Source organism: Mauremys reevesii, linkage group 5, assembly GCF_016161935.1.
Source record: "Mauremys reevesii isolate NIE-2019 linkage group 5, ASM1616193v1, whole genome shotgun sequence".
In the NCBI taxonomy this organism is placed as follows: Eukaryota; Metazoa; Chordata; order Testudines; family Geoemydidae; genus Mauremys; species Mauremys reevesii.
The window spans coordinates 51,213,181-51,235,690 of NC_052627.1; the positions used below are offsets into that span (position 1 = coordinate 51,213,181).

Here is a 22,510-nt window from a genome sequence, read left to right on the forward strand (position 1 = left end):
TCCCTGTTCTGTGTAATTTGTCCTGCTCCCGCTGAAACAGATCCTTTACACCAGATAAATGGAGTTACGTAATGCACAAGGCCGGTGTTAAGACTCACTGGGCCCAGGGCAGAAGCAAACTGGAGTGACCCATGCATGCTGGTCTCTGGGGGCGGAGCAAGCACTGGATGAGAAGGCACTGAGGCTGACCTACAGGCGGGGTTGCTCCCATCCCCGGGACTGAAGGTGAAGCCTGAGCCCCACCTCCCATGGTTGAAGCCAGGGCATAGGTTTTGGACTCAACCCAATGTCTACTGTCATTAAATAATTACTGTCTGACCTTTCCCACTGTCTTATCACCCCCCACATAAATTCCCCAAACCAAAAATTAAAATTGATAAAAATGCTTAAAAATTAACACAGAGTTGAAATTATAAAAAAATAAAAATTGAATTCTGCCAACCCTAAGTACACTATTTTTTTAAACTCCTCATCTTCCTTTGCACACGTACTATATGTGTAAAATTCTGTAACATACTTGAGTAATCATATAAAAACATCAGACCAAACATTACAATGTCCCTGTCTTGACGGACAAAAAGGGTGTGTTTTTCAATCATGTTAGTTTAATCAAGTTAGCTTAAGATGATCTAAAAGCCCTTTTAAACATTCATTAAGACAGAGGCCATCACCTTTAAAGCCATGTTAGCTAGCCATGCTCTCCCCTAGACTTCAACACAGCCATCTAGCATAGCTTCAAAAGTGTTAGTCTGCCTAAAGAGCATTAAGAGGGCTTTTCAAACATGCTAAATTAATATAACTGTTAATATAACACAACTGCAGGGAGAAAAAAAAATCACCGTATATGGTAATTTTAATTTCTTAATGCCAAACATGTACGTTGTGCTTGATCTCTTAGAGGCACAGCCTGGGGTGGGGGGGGAGAGGTGCTTTTTGTCCTCCCTCTCCCAGGCATTTCTGGGGAGTTGAAGCAGCCCTTATCATAATTTAGATAGCTCTGAGGATCAGTCTCAATTACAGCAATGTGTCTCTTCTTTGGCACAGGCTTGTGAGAGGTCCCAGGATGGCAGCCTTATGGCGATGTTCCACAGCTCCTGTGCTGGAGGAATCCTTCCCTGCCTGGTATCATTTTAGAGCCCCTTTACATCTCTCCAGTCCCTTTTACACCTAGACCAGTTTTGTCAAACTCTATTCTGGAAATTCTTTTAAATTCCCAAAATTGTAGCATGTGTCTGGCAGGAACAGAACCTGGTAAAGCTTTGTGACAGAAAGGGGAACTAGAAGAGATATCCTGGAGATTTAATTGGGGAGAAGACTAACTTTGCCAGAACTGCCATTGCTGCCAAGACAGCAGATGAGACAAATAAGCCAAGTTGGCTGACCTTGAAGACATCAAGAGATCTGGGTGATAAAGTAGAGCAGGTCATTAGACTGCACTCCTCACCACCACCACCATTTTATCATGTCACCAGGTAAAGGAGGTGAAGGGAAGAAAAGGGCTGCCCCAATAAAATCCAAAACCAGTCAAAAACAAAACAAAACACTCTCACAGTGAAATATAATCCAGAAGGTGCTTCACAGCAAATGCCTTTCAACAATACTGAATGACTGTCTAGGCTAGCGTACTTTTATTACGTTAGAAACCTCCATTCTCTCTCAACACCTATCATTATAATACATAAGCACTATACCATAGTAAGACAATCTCCTTTTACTTGATTAGAAAAAAATTACTTCTTTACATTTTTTAACATACATGCATAGGTACCCATTCAGTGCAAATGGAAATATTTTTATACCTATACTACTCACTTGCAAGTCTGAAAAACTCAATGTAATAAATATTAATTGTACTGATTAATCAATTTAATCAAACCCTAACTCTGATACCTTAAAAAAAATTGCCTATGAATGAATTACCACTTTCCCAAAGGAGGCAAAATAATTCACTCATGTGGAGATAAATTTTGCAAAACTGGGTAACAGAATCAGAGGAAATGACACTTACCTGTTTGGAACAGTTAAAAACTAACATGACGCTCACATTCCATTCTTTAAACCAAGTTTTATCTTACTACATACATGAAACAACTTGATTCTCTGGCACCTTTTAGACAGTTTATATAATGATGGCATCTAGTAATCTAAAATTAATTCCTCTTAAAAAAAAAAGTTATGAACAATCCAAATACAACGTGCCGAGTGGCTCTTTCTAATACCCTGATCACCAGTTGGATTTGCTATAGGCACCAGGAGAGTTAACAGAGTAAAGAAATCAGGAGAGTTTTAATTATTAAAAAGAAGTAAGTACGTCAGTGTTTCTGTTCACTATTACCTAAATGTCTTCTTATTTCATTTCCATCTTTCTAAACAAACATTATGCACAGCAGATTATACAAGGCTCTCAACAGCTGTTATAAAACACCAAACTTGGTAATTAAATCTGACAGTGCTGTGCTTCAGCATTACAGAGCAGAATACTGGCAACGTATCAAGTTTTAAAACTGAGAGCATTGTTACAAATAAAATATAATATAGTAACAAAATGAGCAAAAGCAAATAGAAATAAAGCCTGGGTTTTTTTTAAGGCTAGTTTAAAGAAACCAACAATTATGCAACAGTTCCCTTCCTGTCTTTTTATCTTGATAACTATCATTATCAACATTACAAGGTCAACATTTAACTGCAACAGCTGATTTACAATACCTTATTTAATACCATGTGGCAGCTAGTGCAATACTTTAGTGAAGAATTCATAATTCCAAGCACTGAAAATGGACAAATACATGAATGGCAAATGTATTCTAAATGATTTCATAAAGGTCTACAGAAGAACATTATTTTATTTCAATATTTCACATAAAAAGGAAAACAAAATGTTAGTATTTAAATCATAATTTAATTAAATAGCTAAACTGTCTCTACATGTATTCATTTAATACTCAGGAACTTTCAGAACACAATATGCCCACTTGCTGAAAGCAATTTTAGACTATTGGGTGGTTCTTGATAGAAATTTGTTCAGAAGTCCAAAGGGCAGTTTATTTGTAGAACATTTGGAATTCTACTACTCTGAATTAACTATTTAAGATTATCTGAAAAATACTTCAGAGTGATACTGAAATCACTTCAGAAAAACAAAATTGAATAGTAGAAACAAGAATAAATGTTTCCAAACACTAATTTTTGTACAGATATTAGCAAATTATCAGGCCAGCATTGAGAGAAATATTTTGCTCTTATGACCACAATTTTTTTTTTTTAATTTTAAGATCAATTCATACCACCAAAGATCAGGATGAACTTGACCCTTGCCACTTTTGGGGTGCAATGTAAGATTCGTCTTTGCCCAGGCCTTTGACTAGCAATAGACTATCTAGAAATTTTTGCTCTCAAACACAAATTAGAAGACCTCCTGAACAGAAAAGCCAAAGCACTAAAGAGTGCAATCCCTTAGGATAAAGGATTGCTTTTCCTAAACCAATTTGACATCATGTAGATACATTAAAATAAGTAGATAAATATGGTGTCTACATACTGTGGTGATGGGCATACTAGCATTGTACAGATAGCCATTTCCAACACCGCAATATGAATATCAAGTAGTTAAAGGGTAGCTAAAGACAGATGTTGCGCCCACCACATCTGCTAAGTAAGGAAATATCTTGCAAACATCTAGGCCTATTCTACTCTAAAGAAAATAAACCAGTGAAAGGTCCTAGCACATTTGTAGAACACTTTATCTCCACATATAAAAATACCCCAGACAGTCTACCAAGATCTGGTTTAAGAGACTTTTTAGTGGGCTTAATAAAGCCAGTCAAAATCACCTGGCTGCTACTGTGATGCACACAAATTAAAGGATTCAGCTAATGCTCCCACTACTGTCCCAGTGGCTTTGTGAAACCCACCAGAATGCACTACTTCTGGGAGCTCAGCTAGGATGAATGCCCATCAGGCATTGAAAAATAAACTGTTTAGGACAGTCAGTGCTTATGTAAATGTAAGGCAAAATTTATATTCAGGATGGCTAGTGTGAACACACTGTTTATGCTTAAACCGATTCAGTTACGAACAGTTCAATTGTCTAGCGAAGAAAAGGTCTTAGGGCCACATCCAACTCACCCTATTCACCTTCATAAGTCCCACTGAAGTCATTCGGCCTACTCTACTTGCCTAAGGCAACAAGGATTTAATCTTCAAATTGCATCTTTCTAATATCTAATGATCTAATATCATTAACAGCACTAAATTTAAATACACCAACAGTGTTGATCAGGCAATCCTATCTGTACTATTTTTTGTATTCTCTTGGCATGCTTAAGATGATTTAGACTTCAGTTGTCCCTATTTTCATACTCTTTTTTTTCATTAGTGAAAACTGTGATGACCATACAGATTTAACCAAATTTGGGTAATTTTATATAGAATATTTTGGTTTGAAAGGGGCAAGTTCTGTTGGCAGATGAGCTGCATTTTTCCCTGCATTTTCTTCTTTTTCTTTTAACTCCTATTGGGGTGTTTATTGGTTTTGACTGACGGTGCTTTTTATTTATTATAAATCCAAACACAAATAATGCTCTTTTAAAAATCTGAATTTTAAGAAGTTAAATGAAATAAACAAGCTCATCTTAAATAGTCTGAAGTGTGTGCTGGGGGCAGGACAGAAGGGGAGTTCTGTGTACAATAGAAGATACCTGTTTTCACCAAAAACATTTTAATATTCCTTTAGTACACTGATAGATGACAGAACATTTACATATCAAATGCATCCCTTGTAGTTGTTTCCCAAAGTAAACAGTAACAATTATTAAATAACATTTTAAAAAATTCAAATTAATGTTCAACTGGTCAGAATCTGATTGAACTACATGGTGGTGTCCAATTCAAATGCAAAACTCCAGAGACTTCCATCCTGCAATCCATCCTCCATTGACTGCCTTCAGTATTAAATACTACGCTTCTATGAAACCTTCACTGTAACTACTCATATGAGTAAGGGCAGAACTGTATCCTTAAGTTGTAAAGGAAGGACAATGAAGAGAGAGCATGTCAAACCAACCTAATTGCCTTCTCTGACAAGGTTAATGGCCTAGTAGTGGATGAGGGGAAGCAGGAGATGTTATATGTCTTGATTTTAGTTAAACTTTTGGCATTCTCATAAGCAAACTAGGGAAAAGCAATGTAGATGAAATTACTAGAAGGTGAATATACAACTTGTTGAAAGACCGTACTCAAAGAGTAGCTATCAACGGTTTGCTGTCAAACTGGGAGGGCGTATCTAGTGGGGTCCCACAGGGGTCAGTCCTAGGCCTGGTACTATTCAATATTTTCATTAATGACATGGATAATGGAGTGGAGAATGTGTGTATAAAATTTTCAGATGACACCAAACTTGGAGAGGTTGAAAGCACTTTGTAGGACAGGATCAGAATTCAAAATAACCTTGACAAATTGAAGAATTGGTCTGAAATCAACAAGATGAAGTTCAATGACAAAGGAAACTTTACAACTACAAAATGGGAATAACTGGCCAGGTAGCAGTACTGCTGAAAAAGATCTGGGGTTTATAGTGGATCACAAACTGAGTATGAGTCAGGAATGTGATGTGGCTACAAAAAAGGCTAATATTCTGGGCTGTATTAAGAGGACTGTCATATGTAAAACACAGGTAATTGTCCAGCTCTACCCAGCATTGGTGAGGCCTCAGCTGGAGTACTGTGTCCAATTCTAGGCACCATACTTTAGGAAAAATGCATATAAACTGGAGAGACCAGAGAAGAGCAATAAAAACAATAAAAAGTTGACAACTTGACCTATGAGGAAAGGTTAAAAACTGGGCATGTTTAGTCTTGAGAAAAGACTGAGGGGAAACCTGAGAACTATCTTCAAATACATTAAGGGCTGCTATAAAGACAATTGTGATAAATTGTTCACTAGGTCCACTGAAGATAGGACAAAAAGCAACGGGCTTAATCTGCAGCAACAGAAATTTAGGTTAGATATTGGGAAAATCTTTGTAACTGCAAGGGCAGTTAAGCTCTAGAATAAGTTTTGAAGGGAGGTTGTGGAATCCCCATCGATTGAAGTTTTGAAAAACAAGTTGGACAAACACCTGAGAAAGTGATGGTCTAGATTTACTTGGTCCAGCCACAGTGCAAGGAACTGGACTTGATGATTTCTCGAGGTCCTATCCAGCCCAACACTTCTATGATTCTGTACCCGATGATGAACTTGGCAGTAAAATGTTTATACTGTATCCCAGCTTTAGTTTATTCTTAAAATGCTAATGAACATGCATTAATCTTTGTTTTCCAATATTTCTAAATACACTTCCAGAATGTTTTTGTATGCCCGGTTTTGTTGTCATTCACGAAATGTGTTCCAGAAGGCATGCAACACTGTAAAAATGATTTAATTTTAAGCCAAATTTTGTACAATTTACAGTTTAATAAAAAAAACAGGGCACATTAAGTGGATTTATGCCTGACTTTGTATACAGTTAACAGCATTCCAGACAGGTGTGAAGTCTCCAGTCTCAATACTCTAACAGCAGATTCTGTCTATACATCAGGGTTTACAGATAAGGAGCGGTTATGAGAATGAAGAAGAGAAGTATTAATACTGTATCTCTACAGACATGCAAATACAAATTTATTTTTATAGAGATTTCTAATTAAAAGCACATTAGCATTCTGCAGCTGGTTGTAAAGATAATTCCTTGGGACAGTGGTTCTCAATTTTTTTCCATTCTGGGGCTCTTTCTATATACAAGGACACTGCCTTCCCATTGCTTCCCAAGTTCTCCAACCCATCTGCCTGGGACCCCGTTCTCATTTAACAATATTGGAAGGGCAATGTCACAACTCTATGACACCTGTTTGTGACATACATATACACACAGGTTGAGAATGCATTATTTTGAAAAATAACACTGCTGTATTTATAATTATTTGGAAACAAAAAAGTAATAATTTCACTCAGGTTCTCTGTCAACCGATGCAGGTCCAACCATTTTTTTCTCTATTCTCCTCACCTCACTGAATATACAGGATGGTGGCTTCATTGTGTGATGACCAAATGGAATTTCCATGGGATATGCTTTAGTTGACTGGAGGCATCATTGTTGAGCTACATAAGAATTCCTCTCAATGGTCTGAAGATGTTGCTTCATTACATTCCCAGTCTTTTTTTTTCTCTCCTCTCTCTCAAGAGCCACAAGAATCTATGCCTTCTATACAGTTGGGGGTGAATAAAGGTGAGAATACAGGGTTCTGGGCCAGGAGGGGACCCCCTTGGACTCAGAATTTGTATCCAAGGGAGTACCCACCACCATCCTCCATAAAAAGTGGGAAGCAGGATAAGAATGGCAGCAAGGCAGTAATGCTAGGAGAATTCTGATTTACTGTACAGCATCCTTTGGTTGAAATGGATGTGATCCCCTTATTCCATCACTGCAGGTGGGATGGCAAAAACTCATATTTTAATCCCAGACATGTTAAGGAGACACCTTTCAGTTGGGCTGGACTATGATAGAGAGAGACTTCAGTTTGCAAGTTTCTCTCTTAATGTCCCTGTAGAAGCGTGTTTTGTATGTTTGTGTAGTACACCATGCCCAATGTTTTCCATTAAGTTCAGTCTGCTGCAGACCACCGTAGCCCCTGCCGCACATATACCCTGCTGAGGGGCGTGGCGGGAAGGTCGAGCCTTCCTTCCGGGCCGCGGAGGGAGGGTGCTGAGGCAGGAGTCCCACGCGCGCTGCTGGAGTAGCGGAGCTGCCTGCTGCAGAGTCAGCGCCTGAAGCATGGGTACATGCACCCACACCCGGGCCGGGCCCGCTCACTCCAGCTCCAGGCGGGGGAGGGGCAGGCAGAAAGCACTCCCACCCCACGAGGAGACGGCCCGCTTCTCTGGCCGGGGTGACACTGAACTGCCCCCGCGGCCAGGCAGGGAGACGGCTTCCAGACAGCAGCGCAGGCCCTGTCCCAACCGCGCTCCCCCAGCACTCAGCCATCCCCCCACCCCCACTTCCGTGTTTACAATCCTCTTCCCTCCAATTCCAAGCGCGCATTGTCAGCGCCACGGGGAGCTGCCACTCACCCTCCTATGCCGCTCGCATTGGTCCGGCCGGGCCGAGCCCCGCCTCCAAAGACCTCAGCGTTCTGATTCCGAACGTCCCCGGTAGTTGATTGGTGAACTGGGCTCTCGCTCCCCCCGCGCTCGGGCCCCTGAGGGTGCTCGGCGCTTCCGCTATGGGGTTTTGTGGGGGAGGGGGAGATTGACTTTCCTTTATCACCCCCGTGCACTACCCCCCAGGCCGCACACGTGGGCCGGGCAATCTCCCTGCAGCTCCCGAGCCTGTCCCGCCTCAGCACCACAGATCCCAGCCCCTGCGAGAGGGGGATTTAAAGGGCACGGGAACAACGGGCTCAGGGTACTACACCCCCGGGCCGCACGAAGCCCGCCAGTCCGGGGAACGGGGCAACTCAGCCCCCACCCCGACCAATGCAGGGAGAGAGCGAGTATTTGCACGGGGAAGCGGCAGCCCACGGCCTCTCTGCTCAGACAGCGTGGCGGCAGCGGCGGGAGGAGGGACGGCAGGGAGGGAGGGAGGAGAACGGACAATCCCACACACTTCCTGGTTCTCTCCCCAGCAGCACAACCCCCACGAAACTCCGCTGCCCGCCTCGACACAACTTCCCCGGAGGCGGAGGCTCCCCTCTGCAGGGACAGGTGCCCGCCGACCTGCTGCCCAGCCCCATGCCAGCCAGGTTGCTACCCAAGGTGATCACTTCCTGATTTGTCCTCCACGGCTTCAGCGCTGTAGCCGCCCCCGGCCCAAAGGGTGCGCAGCTGCTCCCGCAGCCTCCGGCGCGCACCCCCTAGGCGGAGAGGAAACTTGTGCGGGGCACCTACCGGCTCGGATGAGCAGGTCGAGCTGGTTCGTGGGCCCCTCATGCAGAGAAGTCGCCATGTTTATGGTGCTGGAGCGGCTTCACATTGACTCGCAGGGAGCGCAGAGCGGGCGGGCTCGGACACACGCAGCCCCAGCGCGGGGCGGGCACACGGCGCGGATCCTTCCGCACACCGAGCGGCCCGCCAGGCAGCCCAGCGCGGGTCACCCCCACAACACAACGCGGCGGCGGGGGAGCGCTTCCTCCAGCACAGCACACGCGATCCTTCCGCCGCCAGCCTCAGACAGGAAGTGGCGGGCTGCCACTCACAGCAGCAACACAGAGCAAGCGGCGGAGCCCGCGGCGCGGGAGGGGGCTAGGGCAGGCCAGGAAACAGACACCTGCGGCTGGGGAGGAGACAGGGGAGTGGCACGGCTGCTGGTTGCACCGCGTAGCTAATGCTGTGCCCGGTTCCTCTTGACAGGCTCCGGCAGCCCGGGACGGGTCCCAGCATTGCCTTTGCTAACGCTGCAGTCGCGGCAGAGGAGCCGTGCACAGCTCGCCGTTGCCCCTGTGCAGAAGGCAGGACTCCGCACTAACGCGGCGGCCCTGCCTTGGGTGGCTGCAGACTGCGGGTAGCGGAGGCTCGGGCCCATTGCACTGCCCCCTTCTCAGCTCAGTTGGGAGCAGGCAGGTGAGCGAGACTCTTCTTCAAACGTCCCCGCTGCCAGCGAGGTGGCACCTGCTCGGGACGGAGGGGGCCAGCGGCGGGTTGCTGTGCCGGGAGAAGCGAGTCCGGGGCCGGCAGGAAGGATCGCGCGGAATGGCAGTAGGCTCTTCTCACCCGTGCTCTCAGCGAAGCGGCTTTGCTCAAGCAACGCATCATCCTCCGGGGAATCTAGCTTTTATATGAAGGGGAGGGAGCTTCGTCCCGTAACGTGTCCCGGGTCTGTCTCTCCATTCCTCCTGGGGCACAAGCTCCTCGAGTTGGAGATCATGAGAAAGGCTTCCCAAACTTCCGCAGCCCAGAATCATGTAGACATATGAAAGTCAGTCGCAGGCTTAAAATGCATTCTTCCGGCACTGCGTTGTTGCCTGTGTCCACTCCAAGTAGTTTAACAAAGAAACTTTCCAAGAGATTGGTATATTGGTCGATTGGTAGAGCTTTATCGACTGCCATGGATGTATTCAAAAAACACTAAACTATCCCTCAACTATAGCCAAAACTGCTAAACTCTGTTTACCTTCACCTTTGACTCAGCCACAATAGTTGACTATTTCAAGAGAACTGGGATTATATTATAATTCACTGTTGTCTCACACTTCATAAATATGCTGTTATTTTTTCAGATTTGGCAGAAATATTTTTTTCTGGACCAGCTCTGTGAAGTCCATCTCTAAGACTTGTTGGTAGAAGATGTGCCAAGGTATAGCATTTCTTCCACTGCATGTAAAATTCCTCTACCTGGCAATAATTCAATCATAGCATCTATTTAAGATTCTGATTACTGAGAGAGACCAGAGCTATACTGAGGTTGCTAGCTTCCATCAGTCTTAGAACTGGAAGACTCCAACAGCTTTATATCCTTCCCTCTAGGAATTGTGAAAAGTTCCAAGTCTTGTCCTAGGCAAACTCCAGGTCTTCATTTAGGCAAATGAAAGGCAGCCACTGTGCATTCAGTTTTCTATGAGAAAGATATGCAAACATGGGCAGGCCTAGCTCCTAGCTGTCAACCAAATAATGGCATGAATCTTTTTTAGGAAATTTTAACACTTCCCACCAAATCAGGTTAAACCTCACAGCAAATGACCTGTCCTTATATCAGATTAGCAACTGTAGGCACTTTGATCCAAGTAGTGTGATTCTACTCAAAGAACACTCTGTTTTTAAATATCTAAAGAGCAGCTTACTTAGTGGCAAAGTCTAGCCTTTCACTGACTGACATGAAAGGAAGTACCTACAGAAGTGATATTCAGAGAATTTCTATCCTTTGTTTATTTATAAGAGTCCACCTATAAACTATAATGTAATCTAGCTGAAATTGAAACAGTGTGTACTGGGAGCAGTTATTAACATCAGCAAAATTATGCTGTATATTGAAGTTTGTACAACAGTATCTCACTTTGACTGTAAAAGTACCCTAGTGGGTACATGCATTATATCCACTGCACTGGGACTTTTCAGAAGGAATCTTTATCTAGACATGGGGTTCTCAACCTTTTTCTTTCTGAGGCCCCCCACAACATGCTATAAGAACGCCAGGGTGCTGGGGCGACTCAGGCATAGGCATAGTTTTGGGTGGGTAGGTGCCAGTGGGACTTAAGCCAGCTCTGCATGGCAGGATCTGTGAAGGGAGCACTAATTCTCCCTGACTCATCTCAGCAGGCCACCTGCCTGGCGGGGGAGGGGCGAGAGAAACCAAAAATTATAACTCAAAAGGTGGGGAGCTCACCTCAAAAAGTTTGAAAAAAGCTTAGGCTACAGGGAGAGGGATAGCTAGGGGCTGTGTACAGGCAGGGGGTTAGCTCAGGGTGCAAGGAAGGAGGTGGGTAGGGGCTGGGGGCTGTGTGCAGGCGGGGTAGCTAGGGACTGGGAGTATGGAGTTGCCCCAGGACTGCCCTGCTCTTGCACTGTAGTTTGTGGGGGAGGAAGCAACAGCCCTTGTGCCCCCCAACTCTGCCCATGGGCTCAGGGCTTCTGCCCAATAAGGAGCACTGGGGCTCATGGCTCCAGGATTCAGCCCCGCAGGGGATACCAGGGATTGGAGCTTCAACCCCACACATGGCTCCTGGCTTCAGCCCCACGGGAGATGCTGGGGCTCAAGCTCTGGGGGCCTGTGGCCTCGCTGAAAGGGTTCACAAACCCCCAGTTAAGAACCGCTGATCTAGACTATGTTTTTCTCAAAGCAGCTTCTTTCATACATCTGCCAGCTACACAGGACCCCATCATGTGTAGGGTAAATGTCCTCCTATGACTTCCCTTAACTTTTTTAGAAGAGGTCTCTCTATTCCTTCTTTCAAGTGTTGTGGGGTTTTTTAAATATAGCAGTCACATCAGCCAGAAAGTTCTAGAAATTCCATTCATAGAGCCTCAGTTTTGCCTTTTTCATGCCGACGAAGTGATTAGAAGGATGAACCCGTCCAAGTCAGTTCAACATCTCAAATCACACACAGTAGCATCATAATCCTTTTATTCCAAACCACAATGTTTGAGGGGAAAACTGTCACAACTGGAACTGAAAGTTTAGAATTTTTTTTTTTTTTTAAACACTAAAGCGTTTAGGAAATTTAGCTCATCAGAGTTTGTATACTGGCAATGAGGGATCTAGATACTGAAGACCTTTTGTTCATCCATCAGATGACATGACTCACACAAGGCAAACAGCTTCTCTTCTGCACATAGATTATCTATATCAGGGGTCCGCAACCTTTCAAAAGTGGTGTGCTGAGTCTTCATTTATTCACTCTAATTTAAGGTTCTGTGTGCCAGTAATACATTTTAACGTTTTTAGAAGGTCTCTTTCTATAAGTCTATAATATATAACTAAACTATTGTTGTATGTAAAGTAAATAAGGTTTTTAAAATGTTTAAGAAGCTTCATTTAAAATGAAATTAAAATGCAGAGCCCCCTGGACCGGTGGCCAGGACCCGGGCAGTGAGAGTGCCACTGAAAATCAGCTCGTGTGCTGACTTCGGCACCCGTGCCTACCCCTGATCTATATAGTAGAGGCATTTGAGGTGGACACATCCCCTTAGCAAGCAACCTGCAATACAGCCACATGGTCCTTCATAAAACACTTGTTGAGATGCAGCCCTCATCAGGACGGGAGGATACTGCACACTCTAGTGTAGTGGTTCTCAAACTTTTGTACTGGTGACCCCTTTCACATAGCAAGCCTCTGAGAGTAACCCCCCCTTATATATTAAAAAACACTTTTTTATATATTTAAAAACATTATAAATTCTGGAGGTGAAGCGGGGTTTGGAGTGGAGGCTGATAGTTCGCAACCCCCCATTTAATAACCTCACCACCCCCAAAGGGTCCCGACCCCCAGTTTGAGAACTCCTGCTCTAGTGTCTCACTCACTCCACCAGGAGAGCCTACATGCATTGTTTCTTTCAATTTTCAGATATGTATTAGAAAGGAAAACAATTTAACCTGTTTACACGCCGCTGCAAACCTTTCTGTGCTGAAGAGCAGGAAAATGGGCATGCCTACAGAAACGTCCTGTCTTCAATTAGTGACGGCCACATCTATGACAACTCTGAAGAAATAATTATTTAGTAGCTAAGTCAATAACAGTTCACATTCCCAATGTGCTATAGGTATATTCATAGATTAGTATTAATATTTGACTCTTAAGAACTTCAGAGTAGTAGAAAGAGCTGGGAAATCATCTGACCAAGATAATCTCTTTCTCCCTATAAGTAGAGACCTTGTGGTTTTTATATGCCTGTTACAATCATCACTTATGCAGGGTCCAGAAACCTGTACAGCCCTCTTGATTAAGGGCCACTTTTATACAAGCAGCCCACCAAGCCTGAACATGCCAACAGCTCTGAATTCTACTCTAAGCCTCTAGGATGCTCAAGGAGCTAGCAGTCCTGCTAGGTCCTACCTTCTAGTAAAACAAGTCCCTCTAGGTCTAAGCCTCTTACTACTGAAGCTGAGCCATCACCTTCTCACCTGTGTGGAAGGAAAAGATCCAGGGCAGAAAACAATGCTCATGTACAAGAGCAGTACAGAGCATATAGCAGAAGCAGCCCGATGATACACTTTATGTTCCATATGCTGCCCATGCAAGTAAAATTCCAGTTATGCCAAAACTACAAGTTTGAAGAAATGTCCACTTAAAGCTTGAACCCACAACAGACCACTCCTGGAAGGTGGATTTACATCAAGTTACGTGGCAAGTAGTGCTTACACAATGAGAATACACTTATTCTCCTGTGTCTGAATACTATCTTCCATAAACAGGAAAAGTAACTCTTCAGATAACAATTCTCTTATAAGATGCACTGCCTAAATTCTAGCCCCATCTATTATGATGCAGTGTACCAAGACTTAATTGGGGCACAAGCCAGTGTGGACTAAAACTTTCACATGATAAAGCCCTGTGATTTCAACTCAGCCTGGCTGCTTACCAGAACACTCTCTCCATTACATGTCCAGTTAGAATTTAGAACACTAATGTATTCATGTAGTTAGATCTAGAGACAAACAGGGTTCACAGATAGCACCAGTTCAGCTATCTTACATATGAATGGCCATACTGGGTCAGACCCAGGGTCCATCGACCTCAGTATCCTGTCTTCTGACCGCAGCCAATGCCAGGTGCTTCAGAGGGAATTAACAGAACAGGTAATCATTAAGTGATCTATCCCATTGCCCAGTCCCAGCTTCTGGCAAACAGATTAGGGACACCATCCCTGCCCATCCTGGCTAATAGCCATTGATGGACCAATCCTCCATTAATTTATCTAGTTCTTATTTGAACTCTGTTCTAGTCTTGGCCATTACAACATCTGGCAAAGAGTTCCACAGGTTGACTGGGTTGTGTGAAGAAATACTTCCTTTTGTTTGTTTTAAACATGCAGCCCATTAATTTAATTTGGTTCTTGCTTTCCAAGAATTGGCTCCTTGACCATCTTAAAAGAAATGGATCACTGTCCTTGCAACTCCATAAAAGAAGGTTTCCTTCTAATAACTAAAACAAGAATAGATTGTTATACCATATGCATTACTGTAGTATCTGAATAGGTACTCTGCTCCCTATAGTTATGTAAACCTTTACTACAATCCTGCAGCCTGCTATTAATCATGGCCTTAAAATGCAGCTCAACTCTGGAAAAATGATGATTTAAAATGTATTTTTATAGATCTGCTGAGTTTAATGATGAGAGTAAAATTTTTAACTATTTAACTCTGTTTAGTATTGCAGAGCCCATCCAGCTTTGACCGTGAACTGGCTTTTATTCTGACTCATGCATCAATTGTTAAATAAGTTCCAAATAAAGAGAAAATGCTGCTGTGTGTTACACCTAAGAAATACTATGGAACTCAAGGGATAGGATGCAACTTGGACAGACAGTATGAAATTGGATAGGTATAATATAAATTTGGCTTGCAGAATTTTTTACAGGTAGCAGTACTGCCTGAACCAGAAAGAGCATAACTTGACTTTTCAGATCCCAAGTGGAGTTTTCAGTATTTAAATGTAAAGAGCAAGCTTATGCCCCAAACTTTGAGTGGCCCATAATTTTTGCAGTTCTATGCTGGAGAAAGACTATTTGAACAGGAAGACTCTGCTCAGCAAGAGGAACTATTAACAGAGAGCTCTGAAGCTGACATGTTATGTTCTATTCCAAAAGCTTCCTTAGAGTATCTTTGTAGGCTTTAGATTCCAAAAGTTGACTGTAGTACTTCACCATTGTTAAACAAAGACAACTATCAGGGGCTGCTGCTTCCTGACATAGAAGCAAGATCTAAAAGTTACATTGGTTGTGTTGCCCCCTCTCTCTGCCATTTTAATTTACAACATGATTTGAGTAGTCATATCACAAACAGACATTTGAATGCAGGAGTTTCAGGCTTTTCCATTTCTTCTATAGCAGTTTGAATTGAATTTGGGAGTTGAGGGGGATACCTTCCAAGTTAGAATTATCAGAGTTTAAGGTCTGGCATTTCAAAACCTATACAGGCCTAGTAGGAAGGACTATACACTACAAGAAATCAGATTCTCAGCCATAGAATGACATATAGTTTCATTTTCTATCCTTGAATACTTCTGGGATTAGCTTTTCAAGTCATTGCTGATACCTGTTACCAGGTCAAAAGACAAACCCTGGACCTGTAAAAGGGATAAAAGGAATCCTTACAGGACTGCTCCTATAAGTGCACTTCAAGTAGATGGAAAGGTGCAGATATAATTATGGCACCCAATGTCTTACTATACTACTGCTTGCTATTTTCTCAAAGAAGGAAACATACCCAAGTTGCATGGAAGAAGATGGCATCAAAGATTTCAGTTTTAAGGGATGCTGCTGTTCATGAAATGAGAAAAGAGAATTCACCAGAACATCCATCAGTCCTTGGTCAGTATAATTGAATGGTGTAGAATTAACAATTTAATCCCCCTTTTCCTATTTGTAGATATAGGGATTGGATTTATGTTCTAAATAACTTGTGTATATACTAGGACTGTCAAGTAATTACAAAAATTAATTGTGATTAATCGTGCTGTTAAACAATACTTAAATATTTTTGGATGCTCTCTACATTTTCAAATATATTGATTTCAGTTACAACAGAATAAAAAGTGTACAGTGCTCACTGTAGGTTCAAATATCCGATTTATAAAGAATATCCGATTATTATAAAGATATCTACAGCACTCAGCCCAAGGTCTGAGAATCTGAACTGCCATCCAAAATCTGAGAGGGACAAGGGGTGGAGCATGCTTTCAGAAGTCTTAAAAGAGCAACAGTCAGATGCAGAAACTACAGAACCCAAACGACCAAAAAGAAAATCAACCTTCTACTGGTGGTATCTGACTCAGATGATGAAAATGAACGTGTTGGTCCGCTCTGCTTTGGATCATTATCAAGCAGAATCCATCATCAGCATGGATGCATGTCCTCTGGAATGGTGATTGAAGCATGAAGAGACACAAATCTTTAGCGCATCTGGCGCATAAATATCTTGCGACACTGCTACAACAGTGCCATGCGAACACCTGTTCTCACTTTCAGGTGACATTGTAAACAAGAAGCGGGTAGCATTATCTCCTGCAAATTGTAAGCAAACTTGTTTGAGCAATTTGGCTGAAGTAGGACTGAGTGGACTTGTAGGCTCTAAAGTTTTACATTGTTTTATTTTTGAATGCATTTATTTTTTGGTACATATTTCTACATTTGTAAGTTCAACTTTCATGATAAAGAGATTGCACTACTGTACTTGTATTAGGTGAACTGAAAAATACTATTTCTTTTATCATTTTTACAGTGCAAATATTTGTAATAAAAAATATAAAGTGAGCACTGTATACTTTGTATTCTGTGTTGTAACAGAAATCAATATAATTGAAAATGTAGAAAAGCGTCCAAAATATTTAATAAATTTCAATTGGTATTCTATTGTTTAACAGTGCAATTAATGACAATTTTTTGAAGTTAATCGCATGAATTAACTGTGATTAAATCGACAGCCCTATTATATACATATGATGTGCTGTTTGGGAAAATGGGAACTTAGGCCAGAGCTGCTACAGCATTAAGTGTTCAAAAAAAAAACAAACTGTTTTAAATTCAAGTTTCAAAATTTAGTTCTTAATCCCCTCTTGCATTAAAACACAATAAAAGTTTGATTTATTCATTAAAATAGATACACCATGTTTTAGCCAAAGTTTTTACAAACTTTTTCTATTTATCTAAAGTACTACATTTTTGTTCCCTGATGAAGGGGTAGTAACTGACATTAACTTTGCTCGAAAGAGCGGAGTGCTTAAGCAAGTTTGTAGAGCCAACAACTGGACAGCCTAGTCAGCACTTAGATCTTCCACGACAAGCAACAGTTGGTTTATTTTTTAAACTAGTCTCAGTAAATTCCAGGGAACAGGATTTACCTACTCTGTCCGAATTCTGTCAGTGGGATACATATCAACCACTAATTCTAAAGGGTTAAGGAAGCAAATGCTTCCTGAAAATGTAGGCCAGATGTCCACATTAGAGCCTTCTTAGTAACACAGCTTAAATGTCTGGACAGAACGGAGGATAATGTACTGTTTTATCTTGTCTCCTCCTCCCTCCCCCCCTGCAAAAAAATAAATTCCAATCCAACTACAAGGTTTAAATCTGATTTAATGTTCTACAGTGCTAAGCGTACAACGTATCAAAACTAATGCAGACATATCCAGACAACTGTAATACAGCTTGGAGGCTCAGATTCAGAAAGATCAAAAGGTAGCATTTTTAATTAAAATGGAACAAGGTCTAGGAACACAAACAGGTAAAAACAATTAAAGACTTGAAGTTGATGTAAAGAATTGGTTCCCACAGCAGTAGTAGTGTAAGTAGTAATCTGAAATTCATCTGTGAGAGAGAGAGAGAGAATTTGTTTTAAAATAAACAATTTAATGTATTATATTGTATAAAGGGATGAGGAATTCTAAGCTTTACTCCACTGTTTACTATTCCCCTCCCTTTTAAGGATAACCATGAGCATTTATAAGATAACTTTAAATAACTAAACTTCCTATCTAGCTTAAATTTCTAAATAAATTATAAACAAACATACCAGCATCGTTGTCTTTCTAGCTCAATATTTTTCATCACATGGTAATCCTGGAGTGGCTTCTTTTCAGATCCCAGCTTTTCGGGTAGGTCTTCTACCTCCCCATGGCAACAATATTTTTAAAATTAAAACAGACATTCACTTTTTGCCACAAGGAGGATTTCTGATGGAATGCCAAAAGCAAAAAGGAGTTGTCATAGTTCACACTGAAGTCAAACGAAATCTCAACTTCTCTTTAAAAAAAAAGTTGAGTTTCCTCTTGATTGTGATCGGATTGTTCTATAAAAAAATCTCACTTACTTTGGCACATTTAAAAACAAAAAAATACGCATGCACACAACTGATTAGTTGCATTTGCCTTGAATTACCTGAAACATGATACATATTAAGTATCAATCTGTTCTTAGTTTACCTAGTCTTTGAGAAGGACTTTGAGAATAAACATTTTGTTTATTCATTAGAGCAATATTTTTCAAAATAGCTTATTTAGTTTACTGCACAGCAAAAGGTATTTTAAACACCTGACACTGTTTCTGAAGACTCAACATGCAATAGCAAACAAATCAATGCTGACAATATTTTCATGCTCAAACAAGGTTCAACAAAATATGTAACCAATTTTCCTGAAGTATTCCCAGAGATTTTTTTTGTTGTATTTTTGAAATAGCATTATTTTAGTGTTTTATCTTTACTGAGGATTGTCATAACAGTGTGGCATTTTACCAAGCATCCAGTGTACCAAAAGAAATTTAGTGATGTTACATGAATATAAACATACTTCAGCAATGCAAGAATGGTAAATTAAGTTTGGGTGTTCTACTGTTATTAAGTCTCAGACTTACTCATAGCCACATACTTATCACCATTCAAAAATATATGTACAATTAGCAAAGAGATTTAGGTAAACTTTATTTCAGAGTGGCTACATTTTCTTAAATGGAAACAGCTTCTGCTGCCACTAAGAGTGAACAGCAAAGGTTTTGCTGAAGGGTAGACAGTTTAACAGTAACCACCACTGCATTTTAACAAAACTTTAAGCAGCAACCAGGTCCCTGATGATATGTCTACACTGCAGCTGGGAGTGTGCCTACCAGCCAAGGGTAGAGAGACATGCTAGATCTATTTGAACCAGAGTGCTAAAAATAGCATACCTGGGTGGCTAAAGCCTGTACTGCAACAGTCTACTCTGCTATTTTTAGTGCACTAGCTCAAGCAGAGCTAGCTTGTGTCAGTCTACGTGAACTGGGAGGCATGCTCTCAGCTGCAGCATAGCCATACCCTGTGAGTCTAAAGAAATTGGATTGTAAGCTCCCAGGTTCCTCGATTAGAGTGACATCACATCTATGGTAAATATAAATTAAGAACTATTTCAATCTAAGCCCTACATTCTGCCTTTGGAAGCTTACACAAGGCACCTACTGACTTCAGTGGGAATGCCACCAGTTGACATAGTACACAATGTATAAACTTCAAATCCTCTCTCAAGGTTACAATCCATTGTGTAAACCTCACTCTTAACCAGCCCATTATATTTGGTGCATCAAATTTAACCCTCAGTTACATTCTTACGGTGTTCCTGTGGGCTGGAATTTTTCTACTCTCAGTCAACTGGTGGATGTTTCTGGAATGTTCAGAAAAAGTCATCTGAGCTGTTCTTAAATTTTTCAACAGTATGAAATGCATGTCCCTTTTAAAAAATGAAGATGCTTGTTTAGTTTGTTTTGATTTTTTTAATACCCTGTCGATTTCGGCTCGTCATGGACTGAATCCTCAGTAAAAATTAGTATCTGATGTTTAAAGAAACTTAGTGTGGCAAAGGGAAAAAAAAAGAAAAGAAAAAACCAAACCTGTACTGCTAGCATTAACGGACAGTTAAGTATTATGGATTTCAATTCTTATGCTTTGTATAGTCGAGTCAGTACTTATTTGAATCGCATTCTTCAAATTCATCAAAAGCACTAGTCCTTGATGACTTTTTGCTAGAATAAACCCACACCATAGGCTGTGATAGTACAACTAGAGCTTCATTGATGGACCCTTGCAAGGGTCCACACAAGCAGATCCGATGCCTGTGGCCCCTGTCTTGTAATCATTCTTCACTACATAGTACACAATGTATAAACTTCAAATCCTCTCTCAAGGTTACAATCCATTGTGTAAACCTCACTCTTAACCAGCCCATTATATTTGGTAAAAAGGAGATTGCCTCATATCACTGAAAACAAGGAATTTGTGTTTTAATCAGAGGCTTGTGAACAGATTAGTTTCAAAGTGGTTCAGAGCTTTTAGGATATTCTGTGCTGATTTACATCCTATGTTACCCTACAGAAGTCAATGATTGCAATGGATTGGAACCTGGCCCACTGATTACATTAGGGACTCAGATACCAGAGTGAGTACTACAGAAATACCTACAGACAAGCTGTATAATATTCAGTAGTGCAGTTGTATAATGAAATCTGGACTTAATGCAATGTTTATTTTAAAGCCTGTATGAATTTTAAATATTATTTTCTATCTTCTAGTACCAAAAACCACAACTGAATAGTAAGATGATAAAACAAGTTCATTATACAGTGTATTCCGAAGCTGTACAAGTGATTTGTGTTAAACTTTACTCCTACAGCATTATGTTTAATTTTATCCAAAGAACTACTGTATATTTAATGGTCAACATATCACTGAGCAGTCTTCTTTGAGAGATTTGTACAATTACTAAGTTTAAATAATTTCAAAACATTAGTAAGAAATACATTTGAAACATTAAGTTATTTGAAATCTGCTCAGGCTAAATCATCAGCATAACTTAATCACATGTTCCTTGGGAAGCCAACATGTACTCTTTAAATTAATATTATAGACTAAATGCTGCTGTCATCTAGTAAGTGCTTTCCTTGTTATTTAATGTATTGTGTTTATCATTTAGATGCCTGCTTTATAATTCAGTTTTGTACACAGTACCGGTCACCAACTCCTGCAAGCAGCTATTTTCCATTGAAAGCCCCAAATCCTATCTCCTGCACAAAAACATTCCCAGCTTACTGCATCTCATTAGTTACTCTTACAGGTTACCACTTTTGGTCTACCCTTCTTCCACTGCAGCAAGTTTCCCAGGCCCTGCACACCAGTATTCTACGCATACCTTAACCTTGGATGTGTACATATGCCTAACAGTAAAGGTTAAATGACAACAATACTTAACAGATTTTCTTTACATAGATTTGTTAAACTTGTATGTCTTGACTTAATTACATGAATTAAGTTTGAGGAAGCTAGTTATTGTAAATATTAACATCTAGTTACAATCATTGGCCTATATGCATCTTAATGAGCTGATATGCCCTTTGGAGCAGCTGCCTGAAGAAAGTAAGGCCCAGATTCTCAAAAGGTGTACTTAACTTTATGTACTTAACACCTACTGATTTCGCTGGAAGTTAGTGAATAAATATCTTTGTGCATCTGGGTACAAGTAACTTTGCTTTTACTGAACTACTTTAACACATCAGGGTCTTAAGTTTATTCCCACTTAAGTTAACGGAAAGACTCCCATTGACTTTAATGGGACTTGCATAGGGCCCCAGGTCAGGATCTCTTCTTGAGGGTGAATATAAAGTCACATTCTTCTGGGAGTGCTAGCTCTGAACTCATGAGAGAGGGCGGAAGAAAAGTTCATAAACGTTTAAATTAAAAAAAGTCTACCTGTTTCCACAGTTTCAGTCTCAATTTCTTGTTCCTCTGCTACATCTTGCATCAGGTAAGTTTCATCATCATAAACCAGGACTTGAGCAGCATAACCCTGTTCTAACCTCGCACTAGGAACTGGTTCCACAATCACTGCTGGGTATTCGGAGACTGGCTTATTTTCCTATAGGGAGAGAAAACGCCTTAAATATTGAACCACCAAATCTAAACTAATGCCTTCCCCTGCTTCTCTATTGTTTTTTATATATTTTGTGGAATACCAATACAAAATATTTGTAAAAAGTTTTTTTTGTGGGAGTTAAGGTAAAACTTTTAAAACAAAATTAAAAATAAAGGACCTATCATGAAATAAGGAATACTACCAAATCATATCAGGATTTAAATATAAAGCAAGCTAAAAGCAGAGTTTTAAAATATTCCTAATGTGAGAATAAATTTATTTTCCATGAGAATGTTGGCAAAGAGTGTTACGTTTTCCAGTAAAAAAAGTCAGATCTGAGAAGTAATTATCTCTCTCCACACCCAAAGAATTTACATGAATCAGTTTTAGACACAATATTTCCTTTCTGGTAATGTACCTGTTACACCACACATATGTCTTTGGCCCCTGCCAACACATAT

At 40.9% G+C, this 22,510-nt stretch overlaps 1 protein-coding gene across 8 annotated transcripts in view; it reads right to left on the bottom strand.

Annotated features, from left to right (window-relative positions):
- ELF2 (E74 like ETS transcription factor 2) overlaps positions 1–22,510 on the bottom strand; it is a 62,972-nt gene that overhangs the window by 23,703 nt on the left and 16,759 nt on the right. For 5 of the 8 annotated variants that reach the window (XM_039539688.1, XM_039539689.1, XM_039539691.1 and 2 more), the window contains exon 3: positions 21,887–22,052. In XM_039539688.1, coding sequence (XP_039395622.1) covers positions 21,887–22,052 — 166 coding nt within the window. Of the gene's footprint in view, positions 1–7,036; positions 7,978–8,916; positions 9,210–21,886; positions 22,053–22,510 lie in introns of those variants that run through there. The other 3 variants (XM_039539687.1, XM_039539694.1, XM_039539696.1) reach the window with 3 other exon arrangements.